Source organism: Idiotropiscis lumnitzeri, chromosome 2 (genome assembly GCF_059441095.1).
Source record: "Idiotropiscis lumnitzeri isolate Australia: NSW breed Sydney's pygmy pipehorse chromosome 2, RoL_Ilum_1.0, whole genome shotgun sequence".
Classification (NCBI taxonomy): Eukaryota; Metazoa; Chordata; class Actinopteri; order Syngnathiformes; family Syngnathidae; genus Idiotropiscis; species Idiotropiscis lumnitzeri.
In genome coordinates, this window is record NC_142392.1 from 21,669,365 (window position 1) to 21,693,037 (window position 23,673).

A 23,673-nucleotide genomic window follows, 5' to 3' on the forward strand; every position below is an offset into this window, starting at 1 on the left:
GTCACTGTCTGATAGTGGAGTTAGGAGACCGTCTACTGGTGATCCTGCACAGCTGTCTCGTTGCCATCGTGCTAACCAGTCGGCCACATTAATAACATGTTTTATGTAAACCAGGACACTGCACTGCTTTCTGAACCTAAAATGTCAGTAGCAACTGTCAATAAAGTGCTTTACCTTTACGTTAACCCACACAGTGGACACATCAAGGCATATTCTTCTTGAGGAACACTAACTGATCAACTTTGCCTTAAAAGCAGTCGTGATTGTCGGCTGTCTCGGTTCATGTTTTTTATCACCTGCGAGTAGTTCATTGTGATAGTGAATGAGGTGGCTTTGCAGATTTGTAGTGTTGATGTTATATTTTACCTTTGCAAAGCAGTTCTTGCAGATTGCATACTCTTTATCCAGTGTTCTCCCGTCACCTGTCTAGTAAAAAGCCGAAGGGTCGCCACACTTTCGAGTGCAAACTCGCCGGTGGGTCTCTGATTTGTGTTTCTGGGTTTTCCGCCATTCTTGCATTAGTTCTTCTTCTTTGGTAAATTCTTCACCGGCCGCTGATCCCGGCAAGTATAGAACCGTTTGCGGCATTTGCGCCCCCACAGACAGGAGAGGAGAGATTAAATACAGACGGTGACGACGAGGTAAATCCATTATGTGCGTTGTTTTAACATATCAATACTTGGGGCCAGGCTATCGATTATTTATTGCGACAGAGTTCGCAACAATTTATTGCAATATCGATTTTTTTTTCCCACCCCTAGCAATTAGTGTCTCAAATGATAACAGACCAAAATTAAAACATTTTAACAAAGCATTGTCTGTTTTTATTGGTTGTGCTTTTATTTTGAAGTTGTTTTTAACATTGTTACAGTGAACAAAAATTCACAAAATAAAATTAAAAAAATATATTGTTAATGAAATTAAACTGTTTAAAAAAAAAGCAACAACAACAACTTGAAACGGTTACTTTTACGAATAAAAAAAAATAATAATTGTCGCAAAAATGTCGATTTTTTTTTTTTTTAGTTTTTCTTTTCTCTCCTAGGGGGTTAAGAACAGGGATGTTCATATTTGTCACCAGCTTTTATCATTGATCTTGTTTTTTATGTACTGAACGGCCGTTGGACAGAAGAAGGAAGGTAAAACAGTCTGGGAGTTGTAGTTCTTGATATGATCCTTGATATTATAAGTGAAATTATCTTGCTGCGGCCAATTAAGAAAAGTGCAACTTGGCGATGTCGGTCCACGGCTACAAGCCGTGCTCGTAGATTGTAGACGTATGTATCATGGCTCCCCTCAGCGTCCATCTTTTATCTATTTTTCTATCTATGCATCCATCAATCAACTATGTGACCTTTTTTTTTTTTAAACTGTATAAAAAAAACAACAAACAATACAATTTAAAATGTTTTAGTAATGCTGTCTGAATACTAACAAACACGCTCTGAAAATTAACAAAACTAAAAGTAACTTGAAAAAACTAAATAAAATAAAACCCAACTATAATGAAAAAAAATAAAAATAAAACAAATGCGACTCAAAATATTTTAAAATTCATGAAAGAAAAAAATTTCACTGTCGTGAAGAAAATTGAATGCACAGTGTCTCCATGAGATGGTGCACAAATACAATAATCTTTGGAGCATATACAGATGAAGTTCGCTCAAATGAAATGTGCAAACTTCATTGATCACTGCTCACGTCACCAATACACTTGTGATTCCTAATCTGATACTTCCAAGAGAATCTTTGTCCACAAACTGAGCAGGCAAAAGGTTTCTCACCAGTATGGGTTCTTGTGTGTCTGAACAGGGTTCCTTTCCGGGAGAATCTTTTACCACAAACTGAGCAGCAAAAAGGCTTCTCACCAGTGTGCGTTCTTGTGTGTGTGTTTCGGTCTGTCTTACGAGAGAATCTTTGATCACAAACTGAGCAGGCAAAGGGTTTCTCACCTGTGTGTTTTGTCATATGTTCTGACAACTGTCCTTTAATAGAGAATCTTTGGCCACATATTGAGCAGAAATAAGGTTTCTCACCGGTGTGGGTTCTCATGTGACGTTTTAAACTTTCATTTCGAGTGAATCTTTTGCCACAAACGGAGCAGAAAAAAAGTTTCTCACCGGTGTGGGTTCTTGTGTGATGTTTTAAGCTATGCATTCGAGCGAAACATTTGCCACAAACCGAACAGACAAAAGGTTTCTCCCTAGTGTGTGTTCTTGTGTGTTCTGTCAAGTGCCCCTTAACAGAGAATGTTTGGCCACAAACTGAGCAGACAAACGGTTTCTCACCAGTGTGGGTTCTTGTGTGAATTTTTAAGATTGTCTTATTTGAGAATCTTTTGCCACAAATTGAGCAGACAAAAGGTTTCTCACGAGTGTGTGTTCTTGTGTGTGATTTTAAATGTGTCTTATCAGAAAAGCTTTTGCCACAAATTGAGCAGGGAAAATATTTCTTTCTCATGTGTGTTTTTGTGTGTTCTGTCAAGTGTCCCTTGAAAGAGAATCTTTTGCCACAAACTAAGCAGACAAAAGCTTTCTCACCAGTGTGTGTTCTTGTGTGGTCTGTCAAATGTCCCTTAGTGGAGAATCTTTGGCCACAAATTGAGCAGATAAAATGTTTCTCATCAGTGTGGGTTCTTGTGTGAATTTGTAAGCTTTGCTTCCGAGCAAATTTTATTCCACAAACAGAGCAGGCAAAAGGTTTCTCACCAGTGTGGATTCTTGTGTGCCTTCCTAAACTTCCCTTCTGAGAGAATCTTTGGCCACAAACTGAGCAGGCAAAAGGTTTCTCACCAGTGTGGGTTCTTGTGTGTTTTATTAATGTTTTCTTATCGGAGAATCTTTTGCTGCAAACCGAACAAGGAAAAGGTTTCTCGTTGGTGTGTGTTATTGTGTGTTCTGCCAAATGTCCCTTCAGAGAGAATCTTTTACCACAGACTGAGCAGACAAAAGGATTCTCATCAATATGTGTTCTTTGGTGGCTTTTTAAAGTTACCTTGTGAGAGAATCTTTGGCCACAATCTGAGCAGGAAAAAGGTTTCTCACCTCGGTGACAAAACATATGACTCTCCAAACGGCTTCTATAAACATACATTTTCCCACACTGGGAACATTTCCAGCGTTTATTGTCACTGATTTTGGTTTTGTGTTGACTTAAGATGCTGCTGCTTGGAGGCTCCGCCCCTCTGCTCGCTTCACTTTCACCTTCATCTTTACTCTTCAAAGGACTACCAGCCATTGGCAACTTGCAAATCTGCTCCTCCTCCTCCCCTTTGATGTCGGGAGACTCATCTTCCTCCTCCTTTTTGATGACAAGGGGGTCTGGCTGCTCCTTTTCTTTAATGGGGCAGGGCTCTTCATCCTCCACTTCCTCCTTCATGTGTGGGGACTTTGGCGTCTGCTGCCCACGACCTCCGACCTCTTGAAGAAACAAAGATAAACACAAATCGGTACTGTAAATTCTCTCGTTCAAACTTTTAAAAGTTGTGGATGATGGATTATAATAGGGCTGGGCGATATGACCTCAAATCAATATCGCGAGAAATTGAGCAATTTTACCTCGATAACGATAAATGCACGATAAATTTCCCCCGTGGACTAAAATCAACATAAATGTTTTTTATTGACCAACTGGTACACATTACTTTCAATGAAAAATAAAAGTACAAAAATCATTTGAATAAACATTCCAAATAGCTTGCTTTGCATGACTTGAACAATGTCACAAAGAAAAAGGGTCCCTCTTGCAAAATCCTTTTCTGCAAATAGATTGCGCCAAGATGCTCGCATGATGTAAATGAAGCCAAATAAAAAAAATGCTAAGTAAAATGAAAGAAAATGTCAATGCAAGCCAAATAAACAAGTGTGCATCATCGGGGAAAATGTGCTGTCTCGAGTACTCTGGTGCGCGGTCGCCACTTGTCATCTATGTAATGCAGAGTCAGGCTCAAACAGGGATCCATGTTGCGACCCGACCACAAGTCGGATGTAGATACAAAATGCTTGACATGTCTAAACTCCCGGCCCGATGTAGTCCATATCGGGAAACACGGCTTTCGTGAAGCGTTTAAATCCTGTGCGCGCCACTGTAACTAGAGGAGCTCTATCTTTAGCTATGTGCTAGGCTATCGCATCCACCTCTGAGACGTTCTCTCGTATGGTGTCGCCTCCGTTATGAGCTGTTGTTACTTGTCGAACCTTGCTTCTCACTTTGAACTTTCAGCACAGCATGGTTGTGTTGTGGGTGGTGAAAAAGCTTCTGGATTTGAATCCCAGCTACGACAGCGACGTCTGTTTTCTTTCTCGAGCAGACTGGTAGAGTCACGTGACTAGAGGCGCTGTTGCGGTCTTAAAGGGGCATGAACATTGCCGCAGACAGAAAAGGCTTTTCTTTTTTTTTTACACCGAATTTACCGACATGGGCAAAATGATTTCGGTCATTGTAATACATTTCGGTAACGGTAAATTTTCGGTTTATCGCCCAGCCCTAGATTATAATTATATTTAAAGTTTATCGGAACATAAGGCTATCAAGATGGCCGCCAACTGTTTCGGGTGTGTGGCGTACAGGACAACGTTTGCTTGTGACAATTTCTGGAGTAAAAGGTTGTTTTGCTAATCCTCAAATTTGTTGGCGCATCCCAGCTTGATTTTACATGCCTGTAATTTATTGGAACACGTTCCATGAGACAAACTGAACCATCACGTCAACGCTGCAAGTGTTTGTGATGGCTTAAATTGTGTCGAGGCTTTTGAGCGCGTTGAGAAACTCATGAAGCGCAAATTGAAACTTGATTTGTAAAACAATGGCACAAAGGCAAACTTTTTTTTTCTGGAAAAAAAAAGAAAAACTGAGCCAAATCTTAATTATTATTATTTATTAATAATTGCAATTTAGAGATAGAATTGAATGATCTGTTTAACTCACAATGTTTTAGCAAAGGTGTCCAGCATCCAGGGGAGATTTTCAGACACCAAAGAATTTTTTATTTTTTTTGTCAAAATATGCCAAGACCATTATTTTAAGAAGTTGACGATTTGAAGGCTTGCCGTTTTGACAAGCGGTTACTGTGTTTGTGTGATTAATGAACAGATGAGACAAAAGGTTGGAGGCCTCAAAGTGAGCAGAAAGAAAGTAGCGTGAGCTAAAGCGCCCACTCTGGTGCGTTCCTGCTAGCTAACTTCGTGTCGCAAATTTTCACAAAAACTTTAACAGATTGAAGTCACAGTTTCATTTAACGTTTTGAAAATACAATACATATACATATATATATACACACATATATATATATATATATATACCCACCCAAACTCACACCTGTTCGACCTGATGCCCTCCGGCAGGCGCTACAGATGCATCAAATCGAGGACCAATAGACTGAGAAACAGTTTCTTTCCGAGAGCTATCTCCATTCTGAACTCTCACACACACACACGAGAACACCCTTACCTTGCAGAACAGCATTGTGATGTGTTTTTATATACACTATTCAGTACTAAATTTCATTGCACTCTCTTATTTATTTATCTAATTTATATATTTGTCTGTATTATTGTTGTATTGAACTGGAGAGGGGAGCCCTCTAATCTCGTTGCACACTTGAGTACAATGACAATAAAGGGATTTCTAATTCTAATATATATAACTTGTCGCTACAATTCTTTTTTTGCGTGCATTAAACTGTGCCTGCATTCCCGGTCCGTAAAAAATGTCTTTAAAAAAATACCTGTATAAGTTGACGTTAGAAATACAATATGTTACTAGTTGATGATTATAGAATTGCAGTTTATATTTACGGTTGTTTTTTGTTTCCCACTGAGCCCAAGTTAAAAATCCCCAATGTGGCAAACAACACCCAAATGTCCGACGCAATGACCTTATATCCCAATTTCCCAACTTGGCTGTTTTGGACTGTAGGTTAATTTTTGAGTTTTTTTGTTTACCTTACAGCAATAAATGTAAACATGTTTGTGCATTTCAAATGCTTTATTTGTATTTTTTTTTTTTTTTGCATGATACATATTTTGTGATAGAGAGCAATTATAGGAATGTTTGTATCCAACATTCTAGGCAAATTAGTATTCAACATGCTTAAATTGATGGAACAGGTGGTCCTTGGAAGTTAACTAAGCAGCCAGTAAAACCATTGGGCTGCACTGACAACGGTATTATTTTTCCGAGCAATCTCAATGTTATTCTTCCCTCTACGGATTTTTGGGTAAATTAAGTTTTTCCCTCCCATTGTGGTGTAAAATTTCAACTCATTTTCCATCATGTTTGAAATGATCCATTTTTTTCAGTGTAGCGACATTTCTTTTGTTTGTCTACACTTTTTAGTGTTCATTTTTTTTTTTTTTTTTTTACGATCAGAATTAGAGCATCGTCACTTTGACAGGATTTGTCCACTTTATTGATGCTGTGTTCATCTGGCAGGACTTGGGCTCTTCCGCCTGGAAAAAAAACATGACAAAAAAATGCTACTAAATAGAAGACACAATGCTTGATTGTATTACTTTTCAACCAAGCTGACACTGAAGAAAGGTCCGGAAGGGTTGATCCAGCATCCATTACTGTAGTTGTGTCAACATTGATTTGAAAATCAGCTGACTCGTCACTTGTCTTTTGTAGTGTCTCCATTTCTTAATGGGCAGGCCCCCCGGGTTATTTTCAAATGCGTGTGCTACTGGTGCTACTCTAAGATGTATCAAAAGTTACCGAGTTATCTATCGGAGTACTTTTGACTAATTGTATCGTATTTGTCACATCTAAGCAGTAATGGCCTCCAAAGGAAAACTTGCGCTCTCAGTGTCTCACGTGTCATGGCTCGCATGTTTTCTGCTGAGACAATTTGACGTTGAACGTACCTGCACAGCTGTTGTCCCATTTTCCAATCGACGAAATATAGAGAGAATACACGTCGGTGTCTTGGGTGACATTTTACATGCTTGAACCCAGCGTAGACATTTCTCATTATGGGAACGATTGGAAGAAAAAACTGCATATGATCAGTCAACATATTGCGAGTCACTGCGGCAGAGATGGAAGTGTTTGGCTCAATTGTTTGTCCGAAATGCATGCCATGCATGTGTCGGTTGCCGCTCTAAAAATAGAAACGTTAACGGAATTGTGGCCTGGCGTGTTAGCGATTGAACGAGCAACAGTTTGTGACGGCAACATAAGCGCCTGGAACACAACTTTTAAGTGAACTGAATCATAAGAATCAGTTCATCAAAAAGAATCGTTCAAAAGATTCGCACACCGAATCGTTCAAATCACCCAGGCATGGATGGGGTGGGTTTAAAAAATAAAAATAAAAAATGGTGCTGCTCGTTGCTGAGCTAAAAATAAACTGAGAAAAAAAAATCCCTTGAGGCAGCGATCCATTCACTCTCGTTCACTGAAAAGAGTTTTTAACGAATCTTTCCGTAACGACCCAACACTAATCGTGACAACGTCAAAATTAACGCATGTATTATTTGCAAAGGTTAATTTTCTTTTGAAGGTGGCGGTTGTCATGCAAACCATGAACAATTGCTGCTGCGGTTATCTTGACTGACACGTACCGTAATTTCTGGACTTTGCGGCACCTGTGTAGTGAGCCGCAACAGCTCTGAAAAAAATTAATTAATTTATTAAATTAAAAAAAATGGATGGGTGTTTCAATAAATAAAATGTGGAATTAAATAAATAAATGTGTCACTAATTAAATGATCAATTTTTTAACTATAGGGCGCCCCGGCCGGCGCAAGAAAAATCCACAGAAAAGCCGCACTGGTGTATTCGCCGCATGGGTGAAAATCGAGGAAAAAAAGTGGCAGCATGTATTCGAAGCAGAAAAAAAATGTTTTGAGCATCCTAACAGACTTACCCAAATTAGTCAAGGCCTTGCTTCAGCCCAACGTCAACTTACAGTTCAAGTAAAAATTTGGAATAACTTATTAGTCCCCGTAAAATGTTGTGTGCCCTCTTTTGTTTTTGTCTCTTTCCGTGACTCTCTCCCTTCTCGATGGATCCTGATGATTCCGTTCTTTTTCTTTCAAGAACTTGCCTATTTTTGTTTTTTTGGTTTTTTTGGGGGGAGGGGGGGGCAAGCACGCCACCGTTGGCCATGAGACCGCATTTTGCTTTTTCTTTTTGGATTTTGATAATTATTTTTCCCTCCATCCTTTCATTTTGCCAATTTGACCATATATCATAAAAAAAAAAAGATTGGATTCCGCGCTTTAAGTCGGAAAAAAAAATTGATAAAACGCATGCTTTGCTTATTTCATTCTTTAGTAATCACCATTTGAAAATCTCTTGATTTCTCCCAAATCACCAACCTGGAACAAAACGAAATATATTTTCTGCACAACAGTGACTTTGACACGAATATTTTAAGGGGATTTCGTGACACCTCAACAGTCCTTCTCGTCTATAAAACATGAAGAAAAACAATGATAATGTGTTTTCGACGGCCAAATAATTTATTCACACGTGATAACGTGAATTTTCACGTTTGATTAACTTTTGCCGATTTACAGGAATATGTTGGCGCATGTCTCTGCGTTTCTCTGCCAATAGGAGGAGGAATTATACAGGTGTGCCTGTAAATTACAGAAAAATATATCGCTACAATCAAGATTTTTAAAATTTTTTTTTTTTGCGTGGTTACAGACAACAGATTTACAGAAGCATGACTGTGAATATTCTCATCCATTCAAATCATTTAATTCTCCGCAGATGACAAGGGATACGATCATACTGAAGTACAGTGTTGCCTCACCATTTCGCCGTCCGGTTCTTTTCATTTGTGACCATAATCTATTGCAGTCTTACCTCACTATTTTGTGGGTTTTAGTGCGATTTTGTCTCCCTTCGAAATCAGACCAGTCAGAAATGGAGACCATGAACACTAGCCTTCAGAAATACACTCCCAGAGTGCTGCTTCATTCAGACCATTCGGAAACCCAGCGGCCCTTCGACTCTCAACCGTCTTGGCCTTGGCCCCCGGCCCCCTGGTATCCTATCGGAAACCAAAAGTCTCAAATTTGGGTTTAAAACTGGACAGTGATTTGCAATTAGATCTGCAAGTCAGTGCTGTTGTTCGATCCAGCTTCTTTCATTTTATGCCGCTGGCTGAAGTGAAGCCCTTTCGTTTCGCAACGGCTTTTAGAAACAGTAATCCATGCCTTCGTTGCATCTCAGCCAGATTACTGCGATGCACTGTACTTTGAGGTCAACCGCTCGCCTTTTAACCGGCGCTCGGAAAACAGATCACATCATTCCAATCTTAGCCTCTCTGCACTAGCTCCCAGTGCACTTTGATATACTTCTGTTAGTCTTCAAATAGGGCTGCACGATGTGCGGTTTGAACATCGCGATTGCAATGTGCGCATGCGCGGTTGTCACATCGTAGGACGTACAATGTTTTTGTCTTTTTTTTTTCTTTGAGCACGCAAAATTTCTTTCGCGTCATAAAAACAGCAAGGCTCTACAAAGCCTGTCTCGATCACCCCTTCCCTCCTCCCCGTCACTCGCCACTCCCCCCACCTCCCCCACCATGTGCGCTCTGAGAACACCAACAGGCGACATGGAAGAGACATCGGCGGCAGTAGAGTTTGTCCCTAAAAGAAAGTCAACAACCGAAATCTGGAATTATTTCAGCCATAAAAAGGAATACAGTGAAACCCCGCTACTTCGCGGTTCACCTTTCGCGGGTTCAGTGCTTCGCGGGTCTAAAAAAAATATTCAAAAATTAAAAACTTTTTTGCCCGGGCACGATCGGGGTTCTCCATTCGCTCTGCTCCGCGGGGGCATTGTAGTTTCGCTGAGCACCACGACGGGGCGCTGGAGCGGTTAGACGGCCGGCGTGCGCCGAAGAAGAGCGTGGGCGAAGAGGAGAGTGGACGAAGAAGAGCACGTTCCCCCGGGCACGATCGGGGGCGACGTTTCGCGCGGTTCGGACCGTACCAGAGCTCCGGCCGGCGTCCGTGGCAGTTAAGCTGAAGAGGAGCACCTTCCGCCCGGGCACTAGCGGGGCGACATTTCGCTCCGTTCGGGACCGTACGAGAGCTCCGAAGGAGGCCGGCCGGCGTGCGTGACAATTAAGCCGAAGAGGAACATCTTCCGCCCGGGCACGAGCGTAGCGAGAGGCTGTCAGTTATGAATGAATAAATAAATAAATGAAGAATGCCACCTTTCATTTCACAGGGCACACCGGACGGCGTACCAGCAGGTAAAAGTCGAAGTAATTAAATAAATACAAAAAGAAGTAATTGAATAAATACAAAAATAATGGCTGGGGAATAAAAAAATATAAGTTTTAATAATAATTTTTTTTTTTGTTATAACATGAATTTCACTCTCTCTCTCTCTACCCGTATTCTATATGGTGTATTGTATACAGCGGGGTATACTGTATACCTGTATAGGTTTTTTTAAGCATTTTTGAAGGGGCGCCGCTACTTCGCGGATTTTCAGTTTTCGCGGGTGGTCTCGGTCCCCATTAACCGCGATAACCGGGGTTTCACTGTATACAACACACAAAAAACCCTCTGCTGACAGTGCCTCGCCGTTGTTGCTGCAACACGAGGTAATACAACAAACCGTCCGACCATTTGAATCGCTATCACGAGCCCCTTTATAACCACTTCAGACTTAGTGCAGTGCTTCTCAATTATTTCCTGTCACGCCCCCCTGAGCAAGAAGAAAACAATTCGCGCCCCCCTCCCACCATTTTTTTTTTACATTTCGTACTCATGTACATGTTCTTTGTATATTAATGTTAGATTGTCAATAAAATATCCCTTGACAAACCTAAATTAATAAAAAAATATATCATTTTGAGAACGACTTGTGAGGATCTCCAAACTCAGTACTCTGTGGTGAAAATATTGATGAGATGATAAATATTTACGATATGTTTTTTTTTTTAACTTTATTAACATGAATATGAATAAACCATACAGTTATTAATACATACATAATATAGAAAAGACAAAAAGAGCCAGGGGGATTGTAAGATAAGCTGAAGACCACATTAACCTCAAGTAACTTTATGTAATCAGTTTGTGTATTTCTAATCATGTTTTTATACACTACTTGTATCATTAATGATTGCACACGCGCACACACTCACATTTTTGCTTTAGTCTCAACAGACCTTCATTGTCAGTTAATCACCTGTCTCCTGGAGATTCGTTATGAGTCTGCTACAAGCTTTAATAAAAGAGGAGGCGGCGGGACGGGAGACCAGAGGGTGCACGGAGCTGAACTGAGCAAGTCGCCTGTCTGCTCTGTGTGTCTCTCTCCCTGCCGCGGCCGGTAAAAACGAACAACCTTGCCCTTTTTTCTTCTGGCCATCAGCCACCTTTTTGATTTCAGTAAGCTTTCCCAAAAGGCGTCAGGGCATTTAAACCTGACAGGGATTTTAAACAAAAATTCAATATAAATAACATATAGCAATAGTTTTAATGTTTGCTCTTCATTTTTTTATGTTTACAATAGGTTTAACATTGAACCTTTTCGTTGTGATGACGTCAGCCATTTCCGTGTTCCGGCCTGAGAGCGTCTGCTAAATTGCTAACGTAGCCGTCGTCTTATTTTATGTTTATATACGTAATGGTTGCAATACAACATTTCTGTTCACAGCTGCTGACTCTCGGCCCAAACGCGGTTCGAGTCAGACTTCTGTTAAAAGTCAAGCGTACATCGAAGCAATTCATTTTAGCAATTAGCGCGCTTAGCGCCTCCTTGCTCGCCTCCTCATTTAGAACGCTACTTAATCGTGAAGTCGTTTATTTGCCATCACGGAGCTTGTTGCTTCTGCTGTGCGCGCACTTACATAAAGTTCAAATAAAGTCCGTTCTGCTGCCGCGCAAGATTGCTTGGCGCAGGGCAATTAAGTTGCAGCAAAAGAAATCACTTCCGGGTCAACGAGCGACGCTTTTTTTTTTTTTTTTTTTCAGTACTGCGTGAACTAGGGGCACAAACAGCTTTGACGAGCTCAAACTCGCGTTGTCTGAGATCGCCTTTTACGGTCCCAAAACTTTGCAAAACAACATGTTCCCCAGGGTCCCACGCGCCCCCCTCAGCATCGGGGGGGTCGCGCCCCACTATTTGAGAATCACTGCATTAGTGGGACCCGATGTAAAACCATCTACTCAAAAAACAATGACAGACGCCTTTCTTATAACACCTTATGATTGCGCCTTTTCTGTTGCTGGTCCTTCCCTATGGAATGAGCTTCCATTAAATGTTGTGAAATGCGCTAAAAAAAATAAAGTTGTATTGTATTGAAAGTTGTTCAAAGGCGCTGTTCCGTATTTCAAAGTGCCTCAAAAAAAAATGGAGCTCTTTTTAAAATAATCTCCGAGCCCAAGTGAAAATTGAAGACACCAACTCTGCCATCGAGTGGTCACATTTAACCATTTAAGTCAGGTGTGGGCAAACTCCGGCCCGGGGGCCACATGCGGCCCATTAAACATTTTAATCCGGCCCGCCAAACTTGAAAAAAATTAAATGGATAAAGCTTGTTAATGTTTTATTTTCTAAATACTGTGGTGTGTCAAAGACATATTTTGTTGTCATGCTTTTGTTCACTTTCAATTAAAATGATAAAAAATTTGTTCTCAGATGAGGTGCGGTTACCAAAAGACTCCATCCATCTGCTCCTGGTCCGGCCCCTCGGTCAAATTTTAGAAGCTGTTGTGGCCCGCCAATCAAAAAGTTTGCCCACCCCTGATTTAAGCGCTGCCCAGGCTCAATTGAGTTGCATCCACCCATTCTTTAGAAAATAAATAAATAAAAAGTTGACGAGAAAACACGTTGTTGGGATACCACGTCATGATTTGGACAAACTTTCTCCTCACTGGCAATGGAAGAGATCACGCACAAGCAACAAGCTGCATTTGTGGTACCTTTACATCATCGGACCTGCAATGTTTAGCACTTTCATCGTTTTTCTTTTATTGAATTGTTTTTAGGATCAATAAAGCCAAAATTGAAATCCCGTTTAAATTTTGAGGACTTGCCCAGCCCTACCTTGTGTTTTTATGCGTTGACTTGAGCTGCTGCTTGAAGGCTTCGCTCCACTGCTTTCCTCACTTTGGCCTTCATCTTCACTCTTCAAAGAGCCACCAGTTGATGGGAGCCTGGTGATGTCCAACTTTTCCTCTTTAATGTCGGGGTGCTCTTTTTCCTCCTCATTGCTGTGAGGATGCTGTTCATCCTCCTCTTTTTTTATTGTAAAGGAGTCGCATCTCACGTGAGGGACCCCTGGCTCCTGCTGCCCAGGACGAAAATGTTCTGGAAGACACATGAAGACACTCTGGTTAGCTAAATGGAATGTTCATGTTGTGACTTTAATGTTGCGTGTCAAGGCTCAGCAGATTAGCGTCGCGATTTCAGAGTCAAAATTCACATTTTACACCTCAGTCTGACACATTGAAAAGCAACTAGAGGTGCGACGATTAATCGACAAATAAGCGATTACCAAACATGGCTGAACAATTTTAAAAAAGAATCTAATTGTGATTCCCCTAAAAACTGCAATTGCGACTAGATTTGAGATTTTTTTTCCAAGGTCCATCTTCAAATGTATTTTTCAACAATTATTCATCATTACAACAAACAATAATCAGACAACACCAAAAGCTAAATGAAAAGAAACAAGCAGGTTAGAAAGCAGAATGGCTGAAACCTGGCGTTCTGTGATTGTCCAAATCCTCAGAATTTCAGGCTTCTCGACAGTAAATAGTAGGGGTATAGAGATTAATCAAAACTCGATTTAATATCGATATAATCTGCTCAAAATATGCATTGATATAAAAAAAAGAAAATAATTGATTCGCAACCACCGTTGTACGGAGCCCCCCAGGGGACATCGGGAAAAAAAATTAAGATTGCGTTATAACATTATAACGCAATCTTAGAGCCCCCCAGGGGACATTGGGGAAATATCTAAGACTGCGTTATAATGCAATACTTTGCAAAGTATTGCATTATAACGCAATCTTAAATATTTCCCCAATGTCCCCTGGGGGGCTCCGTACAACACCCGACAATAAAATATAACATATCTAGGTCGTTAGAATATACTAATCTACAGTGCTAAAATTATTGGGGGGTTAACAATTGTGTTTGGTAGAGCTATGTTATTTCCGAGTTTAATAATTCGCATCATGCTCCAGATTTCTCTCTCTCTTTCTCGCTCTTACTTTTTAGGCACATTCCACTTTTTGAACGAGCAGATGATATTATGCATACTAGATAAGCAAAACAAAACGTTTTTTTATTCAGGCTAAAAACAACCAATTATAGTGATGATTTTAGTTTTCTAAGCATGGTGCATTTCCTCAATTTTATTCACGATTTCAGTCCCTTTTATATTAAAAAAAATGTTGGTGCTCATTAAACGTGAAATATGTTTACATGTATTTCTTTTAGTATTTAAAGGTAGTTTCATAATAATAGTGCAACTCGGCATAGTGTATAGTTTTTGGTTCCATTCAAAATGCACGAAACAAGAGTAGTAACGTGCATTTGCATTTTGGTAGCGATCGGTCGCCGTTTGAGACAACAGAACTGACAATTGGAACATCGTTCCCTCGCTTGCCTCCCAGCTGGGACGTAGACGCTGAGACAGAAAGAAGTAACAGGAAGAACTCCAGAAGGGGGCGTGCCAATTTGTCGTAAATCTCATCACAAAAAAAAAAGACCCAAGAAAAGCTATTATATAGGTGCCAATGTGAACCTCAATGAAGCATCATAATGACATGAATACAGTTTGAATGTATATTTAATTTTTTTTCTGTCCAAAGTGAGAGGAACAAGAGACCCAACCTGCTCTCTGAAGCACAGTGCTTGGCTTCATCATTCAAACGGCTTCCAGTGTTTGATGTTGTCGCCCGTTGTCCTCGCGTGCTCCACAAAGTTTCCCCCTCGTACTCAGCACTCGTTCTTGCGAACACGTTCGCGAGAAAATCACAAGACTTGATCCCCGCTTACAAACGCGTCTCTTTGTTGAGCAGCTAGCATAAGCTAAGCAAAACTAGGCCGAGAAACTTCAATATGCATCGAGATGGGACGACTTAAAACCAGAACCGATAATTTAAATGAATACTGTTTTTTTTTTCAGTAAAGCAGTGATGGCCGTATTGCATTGAAGATTTCAAGGAATTAAATAAAAAGAAATATTGACCGAAACGCGAGTAGTAGTTACGTATGCTGGGGTAGTTAGCAGCCGACGATATACGGCAACTCCACTTGAACAAACTCGTTTAATAATGATTATATAAAAAAACCTTACAAGCACGCCACTAAATAAAAACTAAAAACTTCGGAAATTCTAATGTGATTTTATGATATTTGTGCTCTACTTTTTTTCGTTGTCTTTATATTCTTAGTCGCTAACCAAACGTTGCGCTTTTATGTAATAATATTTTTGACAATGAAGTTTGTCCCAGCGAATTTGCCGTACATGATCATTTTGCGGCACTTACCTCTGCATACGTTTGTCTTTTTGATGAAACGACCACACGCGCTTTACTAAGCATTTCTTCCCGAAATCGTGCTGAAACTTGACGCTGTTGGCCCATCACTACTTCAGTGAACTCAAACTTATTTAATTTATTTCTTAGTGTCCGGTTTAAATCGTTTTGGTGCCCGTTGGAGTTTATCGGCCTGGTTTAGCTTAGTTTGTTTTAGCTTAATTTAGCTTGCTAGCCAATAACATGGAGACGCGTTGGTGATCAAGACATTGCAAAACAGAGATCGAGCGTGAGTGTCAAGTGCTGTGATTGTACTGTAAAAAGAAATGTGGGCAAGAAGGACAACAAAGTGCGAGGAGGATATTTGTGAAGCGAAAGAGGACAGCGAGCGACAGTGTCGACTGCTGGACGCCGTTTGCAGGATGCTGCCAAGAAATGTGATTCACGGAGCAGGTTTGTTCACTTCTTCATCTCACATTTCAAGCGGCGCAGCCGACTTCTTTCCAATAATTCTTTAAGGTTTTGTGATCCGTTAAAGCTATGGTACAATATTATTAAATTGAGATTAAGGAAAATTATAACTCTGTGTCTCAATTGTATGCCTTTTATGTAATGTTTAATTATTTGTACTAAAACCAACCAATCAGAAAGTGTACAGACACCAGGCGTGGCCAAGGTGACTGTCAATCATGTTGACCCCACGCCAGTTACTGAGGGGTTTCCCTCGTTTGCAAACAACTATCTGTTCAACTTGCAAAGAGAAAAAAAAGCGAAGAAACGAGACGGTCTTAAACGAGGGAATTGGGCAGATCCAGAAAGAATACAAAACTGGACTGAGGACGTCACTTTCGGCGCGACATCTTTTCCTCCGCCTTTATCCACCGGGCGAGTAAACGCAACTATGGTTTCGTGCACCACCACATGCAACACTTGCACCATTCTCATGGAAAGACTCTCCCTGCTAGAGGGACGTGTCCGCCAGCTAGAGCAGAGTAATGTGGTAAGCGTAAACGTGGCGGACACGACTGTTAGCACGGGTTGTAGCCAACCTGCTAGTCTGGTTAGCATTGGAGGTAAACGGCTTGCTAATCGCGGTGAGCCTGTTAAGACACATAGCAGTTCCATTCCACCTCGGTCTCATGGCTCCCGCACCTTAGTGATAGGTGACTCCATTACCCGCAACATTAAGCTTGAAAATCCAGCCACAGTAATGTGTATTCCTGGGGCCAGAGCACCCGACATAGAAGCTAATCTTATGGAGCTAGCGCGCAAGACACCTATACACCAGCGCAGTGCAAACAACGCTAGCTATTCAGATATAGTGATACACGTTGGCTCCAATGACACTAGGATGAAGCAATCAGAGATCACAAAGAAAAACAGAGCAAGGACTTGTGATCTCGCCAGAAAGATGAGTCGGCATCGAGTAATTGTCTCTGGCCCCTTGCCTGCGAGAGGCAATGATGAGAGGTTTAGTAGATTATTCTCGCTAAATAAGTGGCTGGCTAGTTTTTGTAGTGAGCAGGGACTGCAGTTTATAGATAACTGGCCTTCTTTCTGGGGCCGACCCGACCTGCTGAGGATGGACGGCCTTCACCCTAACTGGGAAGGCGCCATCACTCTTTCTAGAAACATAGATTATTGTTTGAGCCTTCCATGACTATCCATATTAGAGCAGGTCGGGTTGCAGGCGAATAGTGAGCCTGTAAGGGAGGGTATGGAGTCTGTAAGGCTAGAGCTAACTAGCGCTATGCTAGACTTAGACAACACACATAGCTTTTCTTCTAGATTTGAGCGCTACACACCATACGCTGTTACATCTCATACTGATATAATTTCTACTGAGGTGTCAATACATGATGGGTTTAAGCATTCCTCCTCGGTCGATCTTATCGACGACGAGCCGTTCTCTCACAATAATAGCACTCGAAAGCTCTTAAATAACTATCGGATTCCGACCGTCAGAATTTCTCGCCGCGTTTATAGTCGCTCGAGGTACAATCCGGGACCTAGGCAAAGCAATCTCCTTAATATTATGACCAGGAGTCCTGTTGCGCGGAATAACTTAGATAGACCTATTTTACTGAAACTCGGTTTTTTAAATATTAGATCGCTTTCATCGAAAGCCTTGTTAGTTAATGACCTTATTAGAGACCATAATCTTAACATGATTGGTCTTTGCGAGACCTGGTTAAAACCGAATCAGTTTTTACCGCTAAATGAGGCTTCGCCTCCAAACTTCGTGAGCTCGCATGTTGCGCACCCTCAAAAGAAAGGCGGGGGTGTAGCCCTCATTTCCGAATCTAACCTAAAACTTAGTCCTCGTTTTAGCAATTCCTTTAAAACATTTGAAGTTCTCATTTTGCGATCCTCAGCCGAGCTGCCGTTTTATCTTGCCGTTCTTTATCGTCCACCTGGCTCTTACTCCGGCTTTTTAGATGAATTTTCTGAATTCGTAGCTGATTTAGTAACTCATGCGGATAATATACTTATCATGGGCGACTTCAACATTCATATGAATCTCCCGTCGGAACCACTTACCGTAGCGTTTCGGACAATCATTGATATGTTTGGTTTCACGCAAATAATAAATGAAGCAACGCATATAAATGGCAATACGCTAGATTTGGTATTAACCCGAGGCTTAGCATCTTCAAAAATAATTGTATTACCATATACCAGTGCTATATCTGACCATTACTTTATCAAATTTGAAGTCTTGGCTCACTGTCATCGTTCTGACCATAATCAAAATTATAGCAGCCGTAACATTAGCTCCTCAACCATCGTTGCGTTCTCTGAGCTACTCCCTTTAGCAACTGCTTCGTTTCCTAATTATATTGGTACGATTGATGATCTCACAAACAACTTTAATGTCGCTTTGTTAAATGCGCTTGACTCCGTCGCGCCTTTAAAAACTAAAACTCGTCCAAAGAGGCTTACTCCGTGGTTTACAGAGGAAACGCGCGTACTGAAACGATCTTGTAGGAAGCTTGAGCGCAAATGGCGTGCGACCAAACTTGAGGTCTTCCGTCAGGCATGGTGCGATAGTTTACTAATATACAAAGAAGCGCTTAATTTAGCCAAAACTAATTATTATTCTAGATTAATTGTCTTACATAAAAACAACCCTAAATATTTATTTGATACCGTAGCAATGCTAACGCAACAGCGACCAACCTCGGATAGCTCTTCCTATTCAGCTCACGATTTTATGCAATTTTTTACTCAGAAGATAGAATGTATTCGTGATGAGATTAAAGACACTGTTCTTAAAATTCCGTCGAATTCCGCGATAAATGGTGTTAATAGGGACATTAGAGCTGATAACTGTCCGATAACCTTATGTCAATTTAAAAAAATATCTCTTGAGAGCCTAACAAAATTGGTTAGTGCAGCAAAACCGACAACTTGTGTGCTCGATCCGCTTCCTGGTAAACTAATTAAAGAACTGTTTACGACCCTAGGACCGTCTGTTTTAAATATAATTAATCTATCACTTACCACGGGTGTAGTACCAGCAGCTTTTAGGACCGCCGTTATCCGACCGTTACTTAAGCAATCAAACCTTGACCCAGAGAGTCTCATCAACTATAGGCCGGTTTCAAATCTTCCGTTTATTGCAAAAATTCTTGAAAAAGTCGTAGCGCAACAACTTAATGAATATATGACTGCTAATAATCAATTTGAACCTTTCCAATCGGGTTTTAGAGCCGACCACTCTACTGAGACGGCCCTTGCTAAAGTTACTAATGATCTTCTCATAGCTATGGACGCCGACACCTCATCAATATTACTCTTACTCGATCTTAGTGCCGCTTTTGATACCGTTGATCATAACATATTATTAAAACGCCTTGAAACGTGTGTTGGCATTTCAGGTTCAGCGCTTTCTTGGTTTAATTCGTATCTGTCGGAGAGGACGCACCGTGTAATTCATGGCAATACGACTTCGGATCTTTGTAAGATCACATGTGGAGTTCCGCAGGGATCAGTACTTGGACCTCTATTGTTTAGCATCTATATGCTACCGCTTGGTGATATTATACGGAAATATAACATTAGTTTTCACTGTTATGCTGATGATACGCAATTATACATGCCGTTGGATATAACGAATCCGCGCGACTGCTATAAATTAGAGGCTTGCCTTGCCGAAATTAAACAATGGATGTCTTTCAATTTTTTGCGTCTTAACTCAGATAAAACCGAGATGCTCATCATTGGACCAGCGCGTCATCGGTACCTTTTCAAAGACACCACTCTGAATATCGATAAATGTAATATTATCCAAAAGGATTCAACAAAAAATCTCGGTGTTATATTTGACGCAACTATGTCTTTTCAAATGCACATTAAAAATATTACTCGAACTACGTTTTTTCATCTGCGTAACATTGCTAAAATTCGCCCAATTCTATCAACGTGTGACGCGGAAATCTTAATCCATGCGTTTGTTACGTCTCGCCTCGACTATTGTAACGCTTTGCTCTCGGGTCTCCCCATGTCGAGTATTAAAAGTCTGCAGTTAATTCAAAATGCAGCAGCTAGACTCTTAACTAAGACGAGAAAGTTTGATCATATTACCCCGATATTAGCCAATTTGCATTGGCTTCCGGTCCACTTGAGATGTGATTTTAAAGTTCTGCTAGTTACTTTTAAAATATTGCACGGCTTAGCACCTTCTTATCTCGTTGACCTCGTGGTACCATATGTTCCGTCCCGAAACCTTCGCTCACAAAATGCTGGTCTTTTAGTGATCCCGCGAGCCAAAAAGAAGTCCGCAGGTTCTAGAGCGTTCTCTATTCGGGCACCAATGGTTTGGAATGCACTTCCCTCAGATATTAGAGGCGCCACCTCAGTAGAAATGTTCAAAACACTATTAAAGACGCATTTATACTCTTGTGCATTTAGCTGAAATATTTGTTGGCCTGTTTACTGCCGCTTTTTTTTTCTTTTGTTTTCTTTTCTGCCCCCTTTTCCCCCGGCTGGGGGATTAGGTGACGGTGACCCACTAGGAAGTTTAAGGCATTGACCAACTGGGCATGCACCTGTTCCAGTGATGTCGTCTTCCTGCAGCGCGACATTTGATCAATTTATTTATATACTTTAGCATCTCATTTAATTATTTGTTGGCCTTTTTACTGCCGCTTCTTCTCTTTTCTGCCCCCTCCTTCCCCTGCTTGGGAATTAGGTGATGGGGACATGCTTTGAAGATTACGGCACTGACGAACCGGGAAGGGACCTGCTCTGCCGAAGTCGTCTTCATGCAGCGCCTTTTCTGATTTCCTTATATTTCAGCACTTCATTGAACTACTTGTTGGCCTGTTTGCTATTTCTGTTCTTTCTTTTCTGTTCCCAATTCCCCAAATTAGGTGATGGCGATTCACTTGGAAGTGGCTGTACTGAATTTACACCAACTGACCGGTACAAGATCGAAGGCTCATCCTCGGATATGCTGCCATGGAGATTACAGCCCTGGATGAGGACCCAGTCCACTGAAGTCATCTTCCTGCAGCACTTCATTCAATTGACTCTTATATTATCTCATCTATTATTGCAGAGCATCATTGTATGTGTCAAATGTTGCCCAGTTGGCATCCATTGCAGCCTGGTCATCCTGGAAGGGGGATTCCCCCATCTGTGGTCCCTTCTCAAGGTTTCTCACTTTTCCCCTAATGAGGTTTTGTGAGTTTTTCCTTGACCTCCTGGGGGTTAAGATCGGGGATGTCGATTGTGGCTATGTAAAGCCCTTTGAGACTGTCTGTGATTAAGGGCTATACAAATAAAATTGACTTGACTTGACTTGACTTGGAATAATGGCAATGTCTACTATATAAATATCAGTGGTGGGCTGTGCAATACCCACCTAGGCCTATCTGTCATAAATGCTATCATTTATGATTCTGCAGCTGGACAAATAATATAGAAAGAGACACTTACGCACTACTGAGTTTGACTCACGAAAGAGCTTCTCTTAAAAGGTCCGTCTTGAAAATGTCCTTGCAAGAATAAGGATATGCAATCAAATCGCTACTTTTCTCTCCTTAGGCCATTGTGGTTTAAAAAAGCAAGGATATATTTTAGCTTTTCGAACGGGCGCCAGTTACGACTTTCTGGTGGGTTGATTCTACATAGCGCTGCCCCCTCACGAGGGAGAGGGAGAGAGATAGAGAGAGAAAAAAGAAAAAAAAAATCCACTTGGCCAGGCGGTACTTGTCAGCTGCCTCAGGAGTCCCACAGGCCAAAAAGACCAGATAGGACTACTTTTTCACCCGGACAGCACCCCTTATCGCCGGTGTCCACCTAGCATTTTATTTTCATATTCAGTGTAGTTATGCAGTCAGAATTATTAGGTTTTTTTTGCAAATTAAAGAAAAAAATACTGTTTGTGACAAGGACAAAATGCAGATCTTAAAATAAAAACATCTTTTGGTTAAAAAAATTTGTAATTCATTTCGTAAAAAATAAAATAAATAAAATAAAATATATTGGAAAAAATGCCCACTGCATTAGATCATGAATGTACAAGGATCGTCCCGCTTCTGACAAGGCTACCACTCTGAAAGGCGTAATGCCGGACCCAGTGCAAGTTTTTCCCGCATACAGTATCACCAAAAATAGGCTCGCACTCAAAATCCATCAGTTGTTATATTTGCTAATGCTAAACAGTAAGTAGCTTGCGTCTGGCTTTTCTACGAACCTTCATTCTAAATACAAACCAGTACCATGTGTGTTTTTCTTTTGATCTTGCAGACATCAGTGAAGCTGTTCGTCCTGAGCAGCAGGCGCCAAAGCCTCCTCGCAATGAAGCCAAAGAGGAAGACAAAGAAGCTTGCCACTTTAAAGAGGAAGCAGCGCAACATTCCGCTTACATTAAAAAAGAACGGGTACCGGAGCACTTTTTTATGAAAGAAGAGCGAGAAGAGCTCGATCACATCAAAGAGGAGGAGGCGGAAAGCTGCACTTTGCCACCGACTGATATCCTTTTAAAGTGTGAAGATGAAGATGGTCAAAGTGAGGCAAGGAGAGGGGCGGAGTCTCCAAGCATCAGCTCATGTCAACACATGACAACAGAAGGTGATGGAGACCACTATGCTGGATCACAAGAAGGCAGGCTCTTCGCTCCAATATCAGATCGTGAGGACATGTCACACATTCCTGACGCTCATGATAATGATGATGAAGGTGATTTAACATGTCCCATTGACAACAAACATTGGACATGTTCTCAGTGTGGGAAAGCTTGTGCTTACAAGAGCCGTTTGAAGCGACACATGAGAATACACACTGGTGAGAAACCATTTGCCTGCTCAGATTGTGACCAAACATTCTCGCAGAAGGGAAGTTTAAAACGTCACACAAGTATACATTCTGGTGAGAAACCTTTTGTCTGCTCAGTTTGTGGCCAAAGATTCACTGAGAAGGGAACCTTAAAAATACACACCAGAACCCACACAGGTGAGAAACCTTTTGCATGCTCAGTTTGTGGCCAGAGTTTCTCTCAGAAAGGAACCTTAACGATGCACACAAGAACTCACACTGGTGAAAAACCTTTCGTCTGCTCAGTTTGTGGTCAAAGTTTTTCTCAGAAGGGAAGCTTAACAATGCATAGAAGGACCCACACTGGCGAAAAACCTTTTTCCTGCTTAGTTTGTAGTCAAAGATTCACTGAAAAGGGAAACTTAAAAATACACACAAGAACCCACACTGGCGAAAAACCTTTTTCCTGCTCAGTTTGTGGCCAAGGATTCTCGCTGAAAGGACACTTAATTTATCACACAAGAACACACACTGGTGAGAAACCTTTTGTCTGCACAGATTGTGGCCAAAAATTCTCTCTGAAGGGAAGCTTAAATGACCACAAACGAACCCATACTGGTGAGAAACCTTTTTCCTGCTCAGTTTGCGGCCAAAGATTCTCTCGGAAGAGACACTTAATTTACCACACAAGAACCCACACTGGTGAGAAACATTTTGCTTGCTCTATTTGTGGCCAAAAATTCTCTCAAAAGGGACACTTAAATTGTAACAAAAGAACCCACACTGGTGAGAAACCCTTTGCATGCACAGATTGTGGCCACAGATTTTCTCGGAAGATAGAGAAACACAAGTGTGCTGGTGATAAACAAAAAGCCGTAAATGAAAATGATACTGTCTAACACTGAAATAATTGACTGTACTGTAATTTACACAAATGTAC

General features: G+C 41.1%; 1 protein-coding gene and 1 pseudogene across 2 annotated transcripts; one reads left to right on the forward strand and one right to left on the reverse strand.

Moving 5' to 3' along the window:
• Positions 1–1,019: 1,019 nt before the first annotated feature.
• On the reverse strand, positions 1,020–15,901 carry LOC148341948 (uncharacterized). The gene is made up of 3 exons (XM_088288724.1): positions 14,824–15,901; positions 13,024–13,287; positions 1,020–3,419 (listed from the first exon to the last, which is right to left on the reverse strand). The coding sequence occupies exons 1-3, from the start codon at positions 14,855–14,857 to the stop codon at positions 1,684–1,686; spliced, it is 2,034 nt and encodes a 677-aa protein (XP_088144850.1). The 5' UTR covers positions 14,858–15,901; the 3' UTR covers positions 1,020–1,683.
• On the forward strand, positions 15,460–23,559 carry LOC148341949 (uncharacterized; annotated as a pseudogene). Its single transcript, XR_015842172.1, has 2 exons — positions 15,460–15,923; positions 22,227–23,559. The product of XR_015842172.1 is annotated as an uncharacterized LOC148341949 (transcript).
• Positions 23,560–23,673: the final 114 nt, after the last annotated feature.

Excerpts from the sequence above, each read along its gene's own strand:
- LOC148341948 (XM_088288724.1), bottom strand. The coding sequence starts at position 14,857 with ATGATGAAGCCAAGCACTGTGCTTCAGAGAGCAG. Across the intron at positions 13,288-14,823 it reads CACTGTGCTTCAGAGAGCAG|AACATTTTCGTCCTGGGCAG; the intron begins GTTGGGTCTCTT and ends TGTGTCTTCCAG. Across the intron at positions 3,420-13,023 it reads TCAACGCATAAAAACACAAG|AGGTCGGAGGTCGTGGGCAG; the intron begins GTAGGGCTGGGC and ends TGTTTCTTCAAG.